Below are 14149 nucleotides of genomic sequence, written 5' to 3' on the forward strand. Positions count from 1 at the left end.
AATGAACAAAAATAGTTATCAAGTAAATGCCTTTGATAATATGTTTTTAAAAAATGAAAGGTAAAAACAAATGGTCCTGTTCTACACTGTACAGCTCTATTCAAAACCTAATTTTACTTTTAAATTTAAAATTTCTTATACTCACCCATATCAAACCATGCTTCGTTTTCATTTGCAGCTCGAAATGCTGTTATGGCAGCACGAAGAGCAGTAACCACAACATATGAGAAGCAAGCAGCAGGCTCACCAGTTGCTAAGTGATGGGAAAGTTTAAAAGGTTAGACTCCTATTCTAAATCCTAATTTGCCCATGGGGTAATACTAAATCCATAAGGGTTTAGTACTGTTCCATGGGATTGTTAGGAGCAATCAGGCTTGATTAGAAGAAGGGAAGATGTAACTCTAATTTGTTGTATTGAGAGCCCACCTGCATCTTGGCACCCCCATCCCCATCAGGATCCATCTTTGTGAATATAGTATCATGGTATTCTGAATTAGCTTTTATTTTGAAATCCCATATTAGATGATACTAATACTTATGTAGAACTCATGCTTCACTGCTTAACATTTTTCTTTTTACTATGACAATTTTAAGTTCTACACATTGCTTTGATCTTGTTATAGGTAAATGAGCAGAGCTGTATGACCCTGATGGGTTTAGCACTTAGTTTTGATTATAATAATAATATAGGTAAATGATTGACAAGGATACTCACTGTGAATTATTTATCAAAATATGACAGCTTACTGGCATCCTCCTAAAATTCCTGGAAGAATGATTGATTCAATATGTCAAGAATGCAAGTGCACTAGGATTTGGAGGCATTTTCACAGGAATGACTCAAGTCTCCAAATGTCCAAACCATCCAAATTGGTTCCTCTGGCCTCTTGTCTTGTTCTTAATACTAACTGGTTCTATAAGCAACTGATCCTACATATGCAACAAGTTGTATGTGATCTGCTTCAACCTACCTTCCATGTACTGTAGATAAACTGCTATGCCTGCTGGTTCAACTGCTGCTCTAAATGTTCCAACCTCATTGCCTGCTGGTCCACCTGCTTTCCTTGCTGGTCTTTAATTGCTACTTTCCCTTCAAACATTACTGTTTCATATTCTTTTTTACCTTAAGTATAGTATCTGCTGCTGTAACTTTTCTTTGCTGTTAGTTTAAATATTTTGTTGATCTAACATTGTTGTACTGCTATATCATTAATAAGCTGCTAGTCTGCAGCTGCTAAACTTTCTGCAAGAAAGTCTGCCATTCATACATGATTTAAAATAGCTGTTCTAACTTGTTGCCACTGCTTTATGGTCATCACATTGCTAAGCTCACTTACTGCTCTAAACACCTTGGGCTATGTTTGGATACTTTTTTTTTTTTTTTTTTTCAACAAGTCGGTCGTCTCCCACCGAGGCAGGGTGACCCAAAAAAAAGAAAGAAAATCCCCAAAAAGAAAATACTTTCATCATCATTCAACACTTTCACCACACTCACACATTATCACTGCTTTTGCAGAGGTGCTCAGAATATAACAGTTTAGAAGCATATACGTATAGAGATACACATTTCCCTCCAAACTGCCAATATCCCAAACCCCTCCTTTAAAGTGCAGGCATTGTACTTCCCATTTCCAGGACTCAAGTCCGACTATATGAAAATAACCAGTTTCCCTGAATCCCTTCACTAAATATTACCCTGCTCACACTCCAACAGATCGTCAGGTCCCAAGTATCATTCGTCTCCATTCACTCCTATCTAACACGCTCATGCACGCTTGCTGGAAGTCCAAGCCCCTCACCCACAAAACCTCCTTTACCCCCTCTTTCCAACCCTTTCGAGGACGACCCCTACCCCTCTTTCCTTCCCCTATAGATTTATATGCTTTCCATGTCATTCTACTTTGATGTTTGGATACACCTCTCTTATTCACACAATTTGGAGTCACAATAATTTGTACTCCTGACAGTAAATGTTACATATGGTTACATGTAGTAGACTACACAATAAGTTTCAATAAGGAGAAAAGAACAGTTTATCTATAAAGTTGACGTATCACAGTGGTCAAGTGTTTTATTTACCTGGAGTTTACCTGGAGAGAGTTCCGGGGGTCAACGGCCCCGTGGCCCGGTCTGTGACCAGGCCTCATGGTTGATCAGAGCCTGATCAACCAGGCTGTTACATCAACTTGTCAGTACCATATTTTTTTTTATATCAAATTCTAAGTGATAAAGGAGGGGTTTTGGGATATTAGCAGTCTGGAGGGATATGTTGTGTATCTTTATACGTATATGCTTCCAAACTGTTGTGTTCTGAGCACCTCTGCAAAAACAGTGATTATGTGTGAGTAAGGTGAAAGTGTTGAATGATGATGAAAGTATTTTCTTTTTGGGGATTTTCTTTCTTTTTTGGGTCACCCTGCCTTAATGGGAGACGGCCGACTTGTTGAAAAAAAAAAAATCATAGATGAACACTGCTGAATAATGCCTTACTTTGAAGTAATTACAGGTAGTTAGAAAACAATCAGAACACCTTTAACACACGAGTATTCCTACCTTTAGAGCCAAGTACACCGTGAGGATTTGAAGCATTAGGGAGAAGAGTAACTCTCAGGTCCACTGGAATATCCAAAGCTGTTGGTGGTTTGTATTCCTGAAAATAACAACACATCTTAGTTAAAAATTTAAGAACCACTGACAAACAGAGCTGTATTAACCCTTTGGGGGTTTCAGACGTACTAGTACTTCTTACGACCCAGGGTTTTTGACGTACTAGTACGCCTAAATTCTAGTGCCCTCAAATCTAGTGAGAGAAAGCTGGTAGGCCTACATATATAAGAATGGGTCTATGTGGTCAGTGTGCATAGTATAAAAAAAATCCTGCAGCACACAGTGCGTAATGACAAAAAAAAAAAAAAATGACCGTTTTTTGGATTAAAACAGCGACTTTGCACTGTATTTTCGTATGGTATTTATTGTTGTATTCTAGTTTTCTTGGTCTCATTTTATAGAATGGAAGACATATTACAGAAATTGAGATGATTTTGACTGGTTTTACAATGAAAAGTACCTTGAAATTGAGCTCAAAGTAGCAGATATGTTCGATTTTTATCAAAGTTCAAAAGTAAACAAATCATGCCAAGCGTCCAATACACATCAACTGGCGAGTCTAATATTCTTTCACAAGTGCGCTGATATTATTTATACCATTTCTACACTAATGCAGTAGTCTGCATAACAGTAAATCTTATTTTTTTTGTAAGAATAAAAATTCAAAGTGGAAAGCCAAAGAAATATAAGAGGGGCCTGGGGATGTGACTAATGAACATAGAACTTGTTATTTTAGTGCCAGGAATGTCTTTCTTGTTTATTCTGGACCTTATGCGGAAATTGGCATCTTTTGAAATTTGTGTGAAATTGGCAAAATTGCTAAATTCTGACCACTTTATTGGATAGTTGAAATTGGTAAATGGGTGGTTTCTTGTACTCATTCGATATAAAAAATGGAGTTTTAGCGAAATAGTTATGATTTTTGTCGACTAGTACACTGGAATTGTCTGAAAATAGGGCTCAAAGTGGGCAAAATCGCCGATGCATAAACATCGTCGAGACCGCTAACTTCGTGAGAGCATAATTCCGTAAGTTTTCCATCAAATTTCATACTTTTGGTGTCATTATGATCGGGAAAAGATTTTCTATCTTTTCATAAGAAAAAATAATTTTTTTTTTTTTGAAATTTGGCTGACCCTGAGAACAAGTCTCTGAGAGGACCTGTCGACCCCCAAAGGGTTAAACTGACAGAAATGTTCAAATAAAACTGTAAACAAAACTTATTATGCTAACCTTGGTTTATCAGCCTTACTTTATAATAATACAAGAATAATAATGCTATGCATCTGTAACTTTCAAATTTGAAATTTGTTTTCTGCTAAAATTAACTTTCATCACCATCTTCATGATTATTCCAAAAATATAATTTGTTATTCTGCATAGTTCATATTTTGATATGGTAACTAAAATGACATTGTTTGCATACAGTAAATGACAATTTTAATTGTACTATTAAATAACTGGTGGGGGAATATATTGCTTATCCAAACAAAGTCTACCTTGAAATAAAGCAAAGGAAACCATACCACAGGTGGGGTTAGAACCCGCGATCAGAGAGTCATAAAACTCCAGACTGATGCGTTAGCCCAGTGGCTAACGCATCAGTCTGGAGTTCTACGACTCTGATCACGGGTTCTAACCCTGCCCATGGTAGGGTTTGTGTGCAATTGTGTCATTACGATTTCGTGAGCCAAGCAAAGGAAAAGTTAAAGCATTTAGGAGCTATCGAGAAGCACAGGAGATTAAGTGTATAACAAATGTAGATGAAAGATGCACCAAATATCTTAACACAGGAAAACCCAGCAATCCTGTCAAAGTGCAAAATGTTAATAGGTTTCTATTTTATCACTCATTTAACTGAATGGTAATATTTCTCTGGTCAATTATTGTCTACCAAGCTACTGCATATCAAATTAAAATCTCAAATAAACTTAATTTTTTCATGTAAATCAAAAAAATTTTTACATCATATAATTCTAAAAACTGCATGACAGTTCAATGCCTCAAAATTACAATTAAAAATGTTAAAAAAAAACAAAAAAAAAAAGACATTCTTACCCAAGTGCTGTTTGACAGTTTCTGGCCTGTATTTGTATCATATTTTACAATTTCTGATGTATAGAGACCTAAGCCCATGATGAAGGCACCTTCCACTTGTCCAATATCAATGTACGGATTCATACTTCTCCCACAGTCTTCAATGATGTCAACACGCCGTATCTGAAGGATAAAAAAGTCATGAATGTTAACTTCTGAAGCGGAGCTTTGAACGTGACAAAATACTTCTAACAGAGGAGTATGGAGGAAGTGAATGCACTTTTTTTTATTTTGAGAGTAGATATGTCAATAGATGTGTATACAAAAGAGGTGAATCATGGAACAAACAAGTGAAAAACAAGTAGGTGGAGTGTTGATGCATTTGTTGAAAGAAGGCAATGAAGATATTGTGTTTGAGATCATTGTGGCCTGAATATCATGTACAAAATGTGGAAGAAAAAAAATTAGATAACTGTGTGGTGATATAAAAAGTATAATTCAGAAAGCAGAGGAGGAGTTGTTGAGATGGTTTATTTATTTAAAAAGGAAGGCGAGAGAGGTAAATCAAGAATGTGTATAAATATTAAGAGGATGAAACATCCAGGGAATATCCCAGTAAGGAGGATGTGAAGGAGGTTGAAAGTGCTAGTCTTGAGCATTCAGCAGGCATATATTCAACCAAAATTGGAGTATATAACTGTTTGGAGGGATATGTTGTGTATCTTTATACTTATATGCTTCTAAACTGTTGTATTCTGAGCACCTCTGCAAAAACAGTGATAATGTGTGAGTGTGGTGAAAGTGTTGAATGATGAAAGTATTTTCTTTTTGGGGATTTTCTTTCTTTTTTGGGTCACCCTGCCTCGGTGGGAGATGGCCGACTTGTTGAAGAAAAGAAAAAAAAGAAAAAAAAAAACCCGAGTCAATAGTAGTAAGGTGTCCATACTTAGAATAATGGACTTATCATAGCTGCAAAGGTAGGTAACAAGTGCTAAAGCCAATGGAAACTTTAAAAAATTATATGATAATTTAAATACTGAAGACAGGACACCACAAACATAGCTTCACTCCTGTAGTGACACACAGTAATTACACATAAACATATATATATATATATATATATATATCTATACTGAAGACAGGTCATCCTGTATAGCATAAAAAGTTTTTTAGGGATACTGATTCAACATTTAAATATTTTACCAGGTATTGTCCTGTTAAAACATCAATTTCAACCTCCAAGCAGCACGCACCCCAGATGTCATAGCTGTCAGGATGTTCTTTACCAGCTGTCCTGTGAAAATTAAATTAATTTTGTCAATATCTTTTCTACATTTCAACAGAGGGCAGTTAAGACTAGAGATGGGATGATACCTAAATTCTGGCTGATATCAATACTCAATTTTAGACTGATACCAATACCAGTACCAACAAAATTATCTGACTCCCACTGATACCAATACTGTACCATTAAAATTAGCCAATACCTAGTGATACTGATACTGATATTTTGGCACACCCCTAGCTAGGACCCACTGCAATGAGCAGAAGAGAAGCAGATCCTACAATCACAATGAGTAATACACCTTAATATAAATGAATATGATTACCATTTATACAGTGCTGGCTAATAATGAAGAATGTAGGGGAGTGTAAATACAACTTCTCTAAGTTATACTGCATTTCTGTCCAAATCATAGTCATTCATAAAATCATAGTGTCTTTCATTTCACTTGCCACTGTCCTCTTGCAAGGCAACTGCATACCTTCATCAGCTTGCCTTAATGGTTGTTCACAGAGTGGCACTCTGAATGGTGTGCACTTCACTTACTCATCTAAATTAAGAGGAAAATAACAAGAGGGATTTGATGCGAGTACTACTCACCAATACCGCTCGCATATATCAACATCATTCTTGTGGCACTTCCTAATCAGTTGAACCCATGATGGGTTCTTCATTTTTGCTCTCACCACGTCAATTCGTTGTCTTAGTGCCTCGCATGCTACTTTTGCTCCCTGCAAATATTTTTGTTTAATGATACATATCTTTAATATTAACTATATTACATATATGGTGTATCTAAAGTTGATTATGTACTACATTATTATTGTATTCAAGGGGAAGCCCCAAACTCATAAAGGTTATATACTGCCTGAGAAATGGTAAGAATGGTGGGAATTTTAAAATTTTTACTGCAGTGCCCCATACACTGGTTTGGCCATCACAAATGTTAAGTCACTGCCATTTACACAGAGCAATGTGAATATGAGTACATATAGTATCTAGCAGCATCCTTGGCACTGTGCAAAAATAAGAACCTTAAACAGGAGCAGGAACAAAATGTAAGTGATTTTGTCTCAACAGTTATGGCAGACATAAAACACAATAGTGTGAATGGTGGTGAAAGTGTTTCTTTTTAGAGTTACGCTGCCTTGATGAGAGACGGCCAGGGTGTTAAAAAAAAAAATGGTATTTTATTGAAAAGACAATTTGTCCACAAGGGACTTTGTCAGTTCTCACTTGTCAGTATAGTGTATAATGCTACTGTTATACAGGCTATCTGACACAAGTGGTATTATATTTTACACAGAGAATACGTTGACCGTGTACTTAGGACCCATAGCTTCATGTGATAATTGATAAAATCCCTGGTAGATGGAACATCTTCTCAATAATATGTCATAAACTGCATATCAGGTGTATTATACATAAACTCACCTAGCTGTACTCAGCTAGGTGAGTTATGTATAGTACTATATCTTGTAATGGTTCTGAGGATAGCAGTCCCCACGACCTGGTCTCATACCAGGATTTCTAAATTGGAAAGAAAATACATATTACAGAAATATGAACTGCAGTATTAAGAAAACCAAGAATGTAGAGGTAAGTGCACATGGAATGTTTCTCACAAGTTTCTGAGATAGAAGGGAAAAACCAGAAATCCTGCCAAGGTGCAAAATATTTAACAGCTTAACATTTCCTACTCATATGGCAGTACATTAGTATATGCACAGTATGGAAATGCAGTCAATCAATAATTATACTCTAAATATACTTACATGAGCACATAAATCAGAGCCAAAAGAGCCGCCTGTGACAATAGAATTTGCGCCAACCATAGTATCAGCTGCCTTTATGATAACTTTCTCCAGTGGGATACCCAGTTTATAAGCCACAACTTGGGCAACCTGTCAAAATGGTTCAATATAAGATTAATATTAATACGATCTGTTGGAGTGTGAGCAGGGTAATATTTAGTGAAGGGATTCAGGGAAACCGGTTATTTTCATATAGTCGGACTTGAGTCCTGGAAATGGGAAGTACAATGCCCGCACTTTAAAGGAGGGGTTTGGGATATTGGCAGTTTGGAGGGATATGTTGTGTATCTTTATATGTGTATGCTTCTAAACTGTTGTATTCTAAGCACCTCTGCAAAAGCAGTGATAATGTGTGAGTGTGGTGAAAGTGTTGAATGATGATGAAAGTATTTTCTTTTTGGGGGATTTTCTTTCTTTTTTGGGTCACCCTGCCTCGGTGGGAGACGGCCGACTTGTTGAAAAAAAAATGATCACATTCACTTTTATAAAAAGCAGTACATGTACTGCTGATATTTTAAACTTTTGTATAAAATTATTAATCTAATACATTATATCCTCTAACCTAAGGTTTCTGTCAATATTTTATAATATTTTGAATTATTATAGGTAGTAGGTTGGTAGACAGCAACCTCCCAGGGATGTACTACCGTCCTGCCAAGTGAGTGTAAAACGAAAGCCTGTAATTGTTGTACATGATGGTAGGATTGCTGGTGTCCCTTTTTCTGTCTCATAAACATGCAAGATTTCAGGTTGAACATTAAAGTGGTATAAAATACCGACAGGTTGTTAGGTAAGACACATATGCAACAGTTAGGTATCTTTATTTCGAAACGTTTCGCCTACACAGTAGGCTTCTTCAGTCGAGTACAGAAAAGTTGATAGAAGCAGAAGAGACTTGAAGACGATGTAATCAGTCCATCACCCTAAAGATTTCAGGTACATCTTGCTACTTCTACTTACACTTAGGTCACACTACATATACATGTACAAGCATATATATACCTACCCCTCTGGGTTTTCTTCTATTTTCTTTCTAGTTCTTGTTCTTGTTTATTTCCTCTTATCTCCAGGGGGAAGTGGAACAGAATTCTTCCTCCATAAGCCATGCATGTCGTAAGAGGCAACTAAAATGCTGGGAGCAAGGGGCTAGTAACCACTTCTCCTGTATTTATTTTTTTTATTATCACACTGGCCGATTCCCACCAAGGCAGGGTGGCCCGAAAAAGAAAAACTTTCACCATCATTCACTCCATCACTGTCTTGCCAGAAGGGTGCTTTACACTACAGTTTTTAAACTGCAACATTAACACCCCTCCTTCAGAGTGCAGGCACTGTACTTCCCATCTCCAGGACTCAAGTCCGGCCTGCCGGTTTCCCTGAATCCCTTCATAAATGTTACTTTGCTCACACTCCAACAGCACGTCAAGTATTAAAAACCATTTGTCTCCATTCACTCCTATCAAACACGCTCACGCATGCCTGCTGGAAGTCCAAGCCCCTCGCACACAAAACCTCCTTTACTTTCCTAGGCCGACCCCTACCCCGCCTTCCTTCCACTACAGACTGATACACTCTTGAAGTCATTCTGTTTTGCTCCATTCTCTCTACATGTCCGAACCACCTCAACAACCCTTCCTCAGCCCTGTGGACAACAGTTTTGGTAATCCCGCACCTCCTCCTAACTTCCAAACTACGAATTCTCTGCATTATATTCACACCACACATTGCCCTCAGACATGACATCTCCACTGCCTCCAGCCTTCTCCTCGCTGCAACATTCATCACCCATGCTTCACACCCATATAAGAGCGTTGGTAAAACTATACTCTCATACATTCCCCTCTTTGCCTCCAAGGACAAAGTTCTTTGTCTCCACAGACTCCTAAGTGCACCACTCACTCTTTTTCCCTCATCAATTTCAATGATTCACCTCATCTTTCATAGACCCATCTGCTGACACGTCCACTCCCAAATATCTGAATACGTTCACCTCCTCCATACTCTCTCCCTCCAATCTGATATTCAATCTTTCATCACCTAATCTTTTTGTTATCCTCATAACCTTACTCTTTCCTGTATTCACCTTTAATTTTCTTCTTTTGCACACCCTACCAAATTCATCCACCAATCTCTGCAACTTCTCTTCAGAATCTCCCAAGAGCACAGTGTCATCAGCAAAGAGCAGCTGTGACAACTCCCACTTTGTGTGTGATTCTTTATCTTTTAACTCCACGCCTCTTGCCAAGACCCTCGCATTTACTTCTCTTACAACCCCATCTATAAATATATTAAACAACCACGGTGACATCACACATCCTTGTCTAAGGCCTACTTTTACTGGGAAAAAATTTCCCTCTTTCCTACATACTCTAACTTGAGCCTCACTATCCTCGCAAAAACTCTTCACTGCTTTCAGTAACCTACCTCCTACACCATACACTTGCAACATCTGCCACATTGCCCCCCTATCCACCCTGTCATACACCTTTTCCAAATCCATAAATGCCACAAAGACCTATATTACTAAATTTAAAAGGAGAAACTTTTGTTTTTCCTTTTGAGCCACCACACCTCAGTGGGATACGGCTGGTGCGTTGTAAAATAGATAGATTTTGAATTATTTTAAAATTAAAATTACACATCATGTACTTGCTGCCCACAGTTTGATTTATTACAATGCCTAGTTTTCCAATTCTAATCTGACATTTATTTTAAAAAATAACTGTATACTGTATACTAGATAATCTGCATTTGATTAATTTAGAGTTATTCTACTTTCACAGCACAGCCTGAGGTCAGGCTTCCCTGCTAAGAGTCTGATTAACCAGGCTATCAGTGCCAGTAGCCCAGAGCCATTCCCATGATGAGTAACCTACTGTTAGCAAGAAGAGGAAGCAAGCCAGTGTCTCTGACCATGTAAAGAATATTATTGACAGACCTCCACAGAGTGCAAAATGTTGCTAAATAAAAGCCTTCTTCTGTCTATGTGTTTTGATTCACCTTGAGTTGTTAAATGCATCAGAATACCTTAACTACAACAAAGCAAGAAGTTTAAAAAAAAGTCTCACCTTAGTGTTAATGCCTTGTCCCATCTCAATGCCACCATGAGAGACTGCAACAGTGCCATCATGTTCATAGATAGACACTTGAATTCCATAGCGGAACACAGAAGGATAGTTGTAACCATACCACAGTGGAACAATAGACATTCCTCTTTTCTTCCACACATTTTCCTGTTGATGCAACAATTTTCATTTACTTAAAAGTAATGTGTAAAAGAAGAGATACATAGAATCTTTCCTACAAATAGAGTACCATATTCTGTAATTATAATTAAGTTTTCTTTTTCCCAATATGAGATGGCATTAACATTCATAATTCCTTTTTGTTTTAAGGAATTTTCAACTGTGCTTATACATGTACTGTACATTCTTTCTATGATCAAGTGCACAAGTCTAATCCATGACTGACTTCTATCCATTTCATGTTCTTTTTTATTATAATAATAATAATAATATCCATTTCATGTTCATGTGACTTTTATTATTTTTTTTTTTTTATTATCACACCGGCCGATTCCCACCAAGGCAGGGTGGCCCGAAAAAGAAAAACTTTCACCATCATTCACTCCATCACTGTCTTGCCAGAAGGGTGCTTTACACTACAGTTTTTAAACTGCAACATTAACACCCCTCCTTCAGAGTGCAGGCACTGTACTTCCCATCTCCAGGACTCAAGTCCGGCCTGCCGGTTTCCCTGAATCCCTTCATAAATGTTACTTTGCTCACACTCCAACAGCACGTCAAGTATTAAAAACCATTTGTCTCCATTCACTCCTATCAAACACGCTCACGCATGCCTGCTGGAAGTCCAAGCCCCTCGCACACAAAACCTCCTTTACCCCCTCCCTCCAACCCTTCCTAGGCCGACCCCTACCCCGCCTTCCTTCCACTACAGACTGATACACTCTTGAAGTCATTCTGTTTCGCTCCATTCTCTCTACATGTCCGAACCACCTCAACAACCCTTCCTCAGCCCTCTGGACAACAGTTTTGGTAATCCCGCACCTCCTCCTAACTTCCAAACTACGAATTCTCTGCATTATATTCACACCACACATTGCCCTCAGACATGACATCTCCACTGCCTCCAGCCTTCTCCTCGCTGCAACATTCATCACCCACGCTTCACACCCATATAAGAGCGTTGGTAAAACTATACTCTCATACATTCCCCTCTTTGCCTCCAAGGACAAAGTTCTTTGTCTCCACAGACTCCTAAGTGCACCACTCACTCTTTTTCCCTCATCAATTCTATGATTCACCTCATCTTTCATAGACCCATCCGCTGACATGTCCACTCCCAAATATCTGAATACGTTCACCTCCTCCATACTCTCTCCCTCCAATCTGATATTCAATCTTTCATCACCTAATCTTTTTGTTATCCTCATAACCTTACTCTTTCCTGTATTCACCTTTAATTTTCTTCTTTTGCACACCCTACCAAATTCATCCACCAATCTCTGCAACTTCTCTTCAGAATCTCCCAAGAGCACAGTGTCATCAGCAAAGAGCAGCTGTGACAACTCCCACTTTGTGTGTGATTCTTTATCTTTTAACTCCACGCCTCTTGCCAAGACCCTCGCATTTACTTCTCTTACAACCCCATCTATAAATATATTAAACAACCACGGTGACATCACACATCCTTGTCTAAGGCCTACTTTTACTGGGAAAAAATTCCCCTCTTTCCTACATACTCTAACTTGAGCCTCACTATCCTCGTAAAAACTCTTCACTGCTTTCAGTAACCTACCTCCTACACCATACACTTGCAACATCTGCCACATTGCCCCCCTATCCACCCTGTCATACGCCTTTTCCAAATCCATAAATGCCACAAAGACCTCTTTAGCCTTATCTAAATACTGTTCACTTATATGTTTCACTGTAAACACCTGGTCCACACACCCCCTACCTTTCCTAAAGCCTCCTTGTTCATCTGCTATCCTATTCTCCGTCTTACTCTTAATTCTTTCAATTATAACTCTACCATACACTTTACCAGGTACACTCAACAGACTTATCCCCCTATAATTTTTGCACTCTCTTTTATCCCCTTTGCCTTTATACAAAGGAACTATGCATGCTCTCTGCCAATCCCTAGGTACCTTACCCTCTTCCATACATTTATTAAATAATTGCACCAACCACTCCAAAACTATATCCCCACCTGCTTTTAACATTTCTATCTTTATCCCATCAATCCCGGCTGCCTTACCCCCTTTCATTTTACCTACTGCCTCACGAACTTCCCCCACACTCACAACTGACTCTTCCTCACTCCTACAAGATGTTATTCCTCCTTGCCCTATACACGAAATCACAGCTTCCCTATCTTCATCAACATTTAACAATTCCTCAAAATATTCCTTCCATCTTCCCAATACCTCTAACTCTCCATTTAATAACTCTCCTCTCCTATTTTTAACTGACAAATCCATTTGTTCTCTAGGCTTTCTTAACTTGTTAATCTCACTCCAAAACTTTTTCTTATTTTCAACAAAATTTGTTGATAACATCTCACCCACTCTCTCATTTGCTCTCTTTTTACATTGCTTCACCACTCTCTTAACTTCTCTCTTTTTCTCCATATACTCTTCCCTCCTTGCATCACTTCTACTTTGTAAAAACTTCTCATATGCTAACTTTTTCTCCCTTACTACTCTCTTTACATCATCATTCCACCAATCGCTCCTCTTCCCTCCTGCACCCACTTTCCTGTAACCACAAACTTCTGCTGAACACTCTAACACTACATTTTTAAACCTACCCCATACCTCTTCGACCCCATTGCCTATGCTCTCATTAGCCCATCTATCCTCCAATAGCTGTTTATATCTTACCCTAACTGCCTCCTCTTTTAGTTTATAAACCTTTACCTCTCTCTTCCCTGATGCTTCTATTCTCCTTGTATCCCATCTACCTTTTACTCTCAGTGTAGCTACAACTAGAAAGTGATCTGATATATCTGTGGCCCCTCTATAAACATGTACATCCTGAAGTCTACTCAACAGTCTTTTATCTACCAATACATAATCCAACAAACTACTGTCATTTCGCCCTACATCATATCGTGTATACTTATTTATCCTCTTTTTCTTAAAATATGTATTACCTATAACTAAACCCCTTTCTATACAAAGTTCAATCAAAGGGCTCCCATTATCATTTACACCTGGCACCCCAAACTTACCTACCACACCCTCTCTAAAGGTTTCTCCTACTTTAGCATTCAAGTCCCCTACCACAATTACTCTCTCACTTGGTTCAAAGGCTCCTATACATTCACTTAACATCTCCCAAAATCTCTCTCTCTCCTCTGCATTCCTCTCTTCTCCAGG

At 38.2% G+C, this 14149-nt stretch overlaps 2 protein-coding genes across 8 annotated transcripts in view; one reads left to right on the forward strand and one right to left on the reverse strand.

Moving 5' to 3' along the window:
* Positions 1–10726, forward strand: part of beta-PheRS (phenylalanine--tRNA ligase beta subunit) — a 38526-nt gene extending 27800 nt beyond the window's left edge. For both annotated transcript variants that reach the window (XR_011394072.1, XR_011394073.1), the window contains 2 exons: positions 179–277; positions 10527–10726. The gene's annotated coding sequence lies outside the window, so the exon portion shown is untranslated. The remainder of the gene's footprint in view (positions 1–178; positions 278–10526) is intronic.
* LOC128700182 (uncharacterized) overlaps positions 1–14149 on the reverse strand; it is a 71789-nt gene that overhangs the window by 3392 nt on the left and 54248 nt on the right. For all 6 annotated transcript variants that reach the window (XM_070100692.1, XM_053793214.2, XM_053793217.2 and 3 more), the window contains 7 exons: positions 10812–10976; positions 7705–7833; positions 6530–6660; positions 5848–5938; positions 4666–4827; positions 2554–2650; positions 146–253 (listed from right to left, as the gene is read on the reverse strand). In XM_070100692.1, the coding sequence (XP_069956793.1) occupies positions 146–253; positions 2554–2650; positions 4666–4827; positions 5848–5938; positions 6530–6660; positions 7705–7833; positions 10812–10976 (883 nt within the window). The remainder of the gene's footprint in view (positions 1–145; positions 254–2553; positions 2651–4665; positions 4828–5847; positions 5939–6529; positions 6661–7704; positions 7834–10811; positions 10977–14149) is intronic.

The sequence above is a fragment of the Cherax quadricarinatus genome, chromosome 74 (genome assembly GCF_038502225.1).
Source record: "Cherax quadricarinatus isolate ZL_2023a chromosome 74, ASM3850222v1, whole genome shotgun sequence".
Lineage (NCBI taxonomy): Eukaryota > Metazoa > Arthropoda > Malacostraca > Decapoda > Parastacidae > Cherax > Cherax quadricarinatus.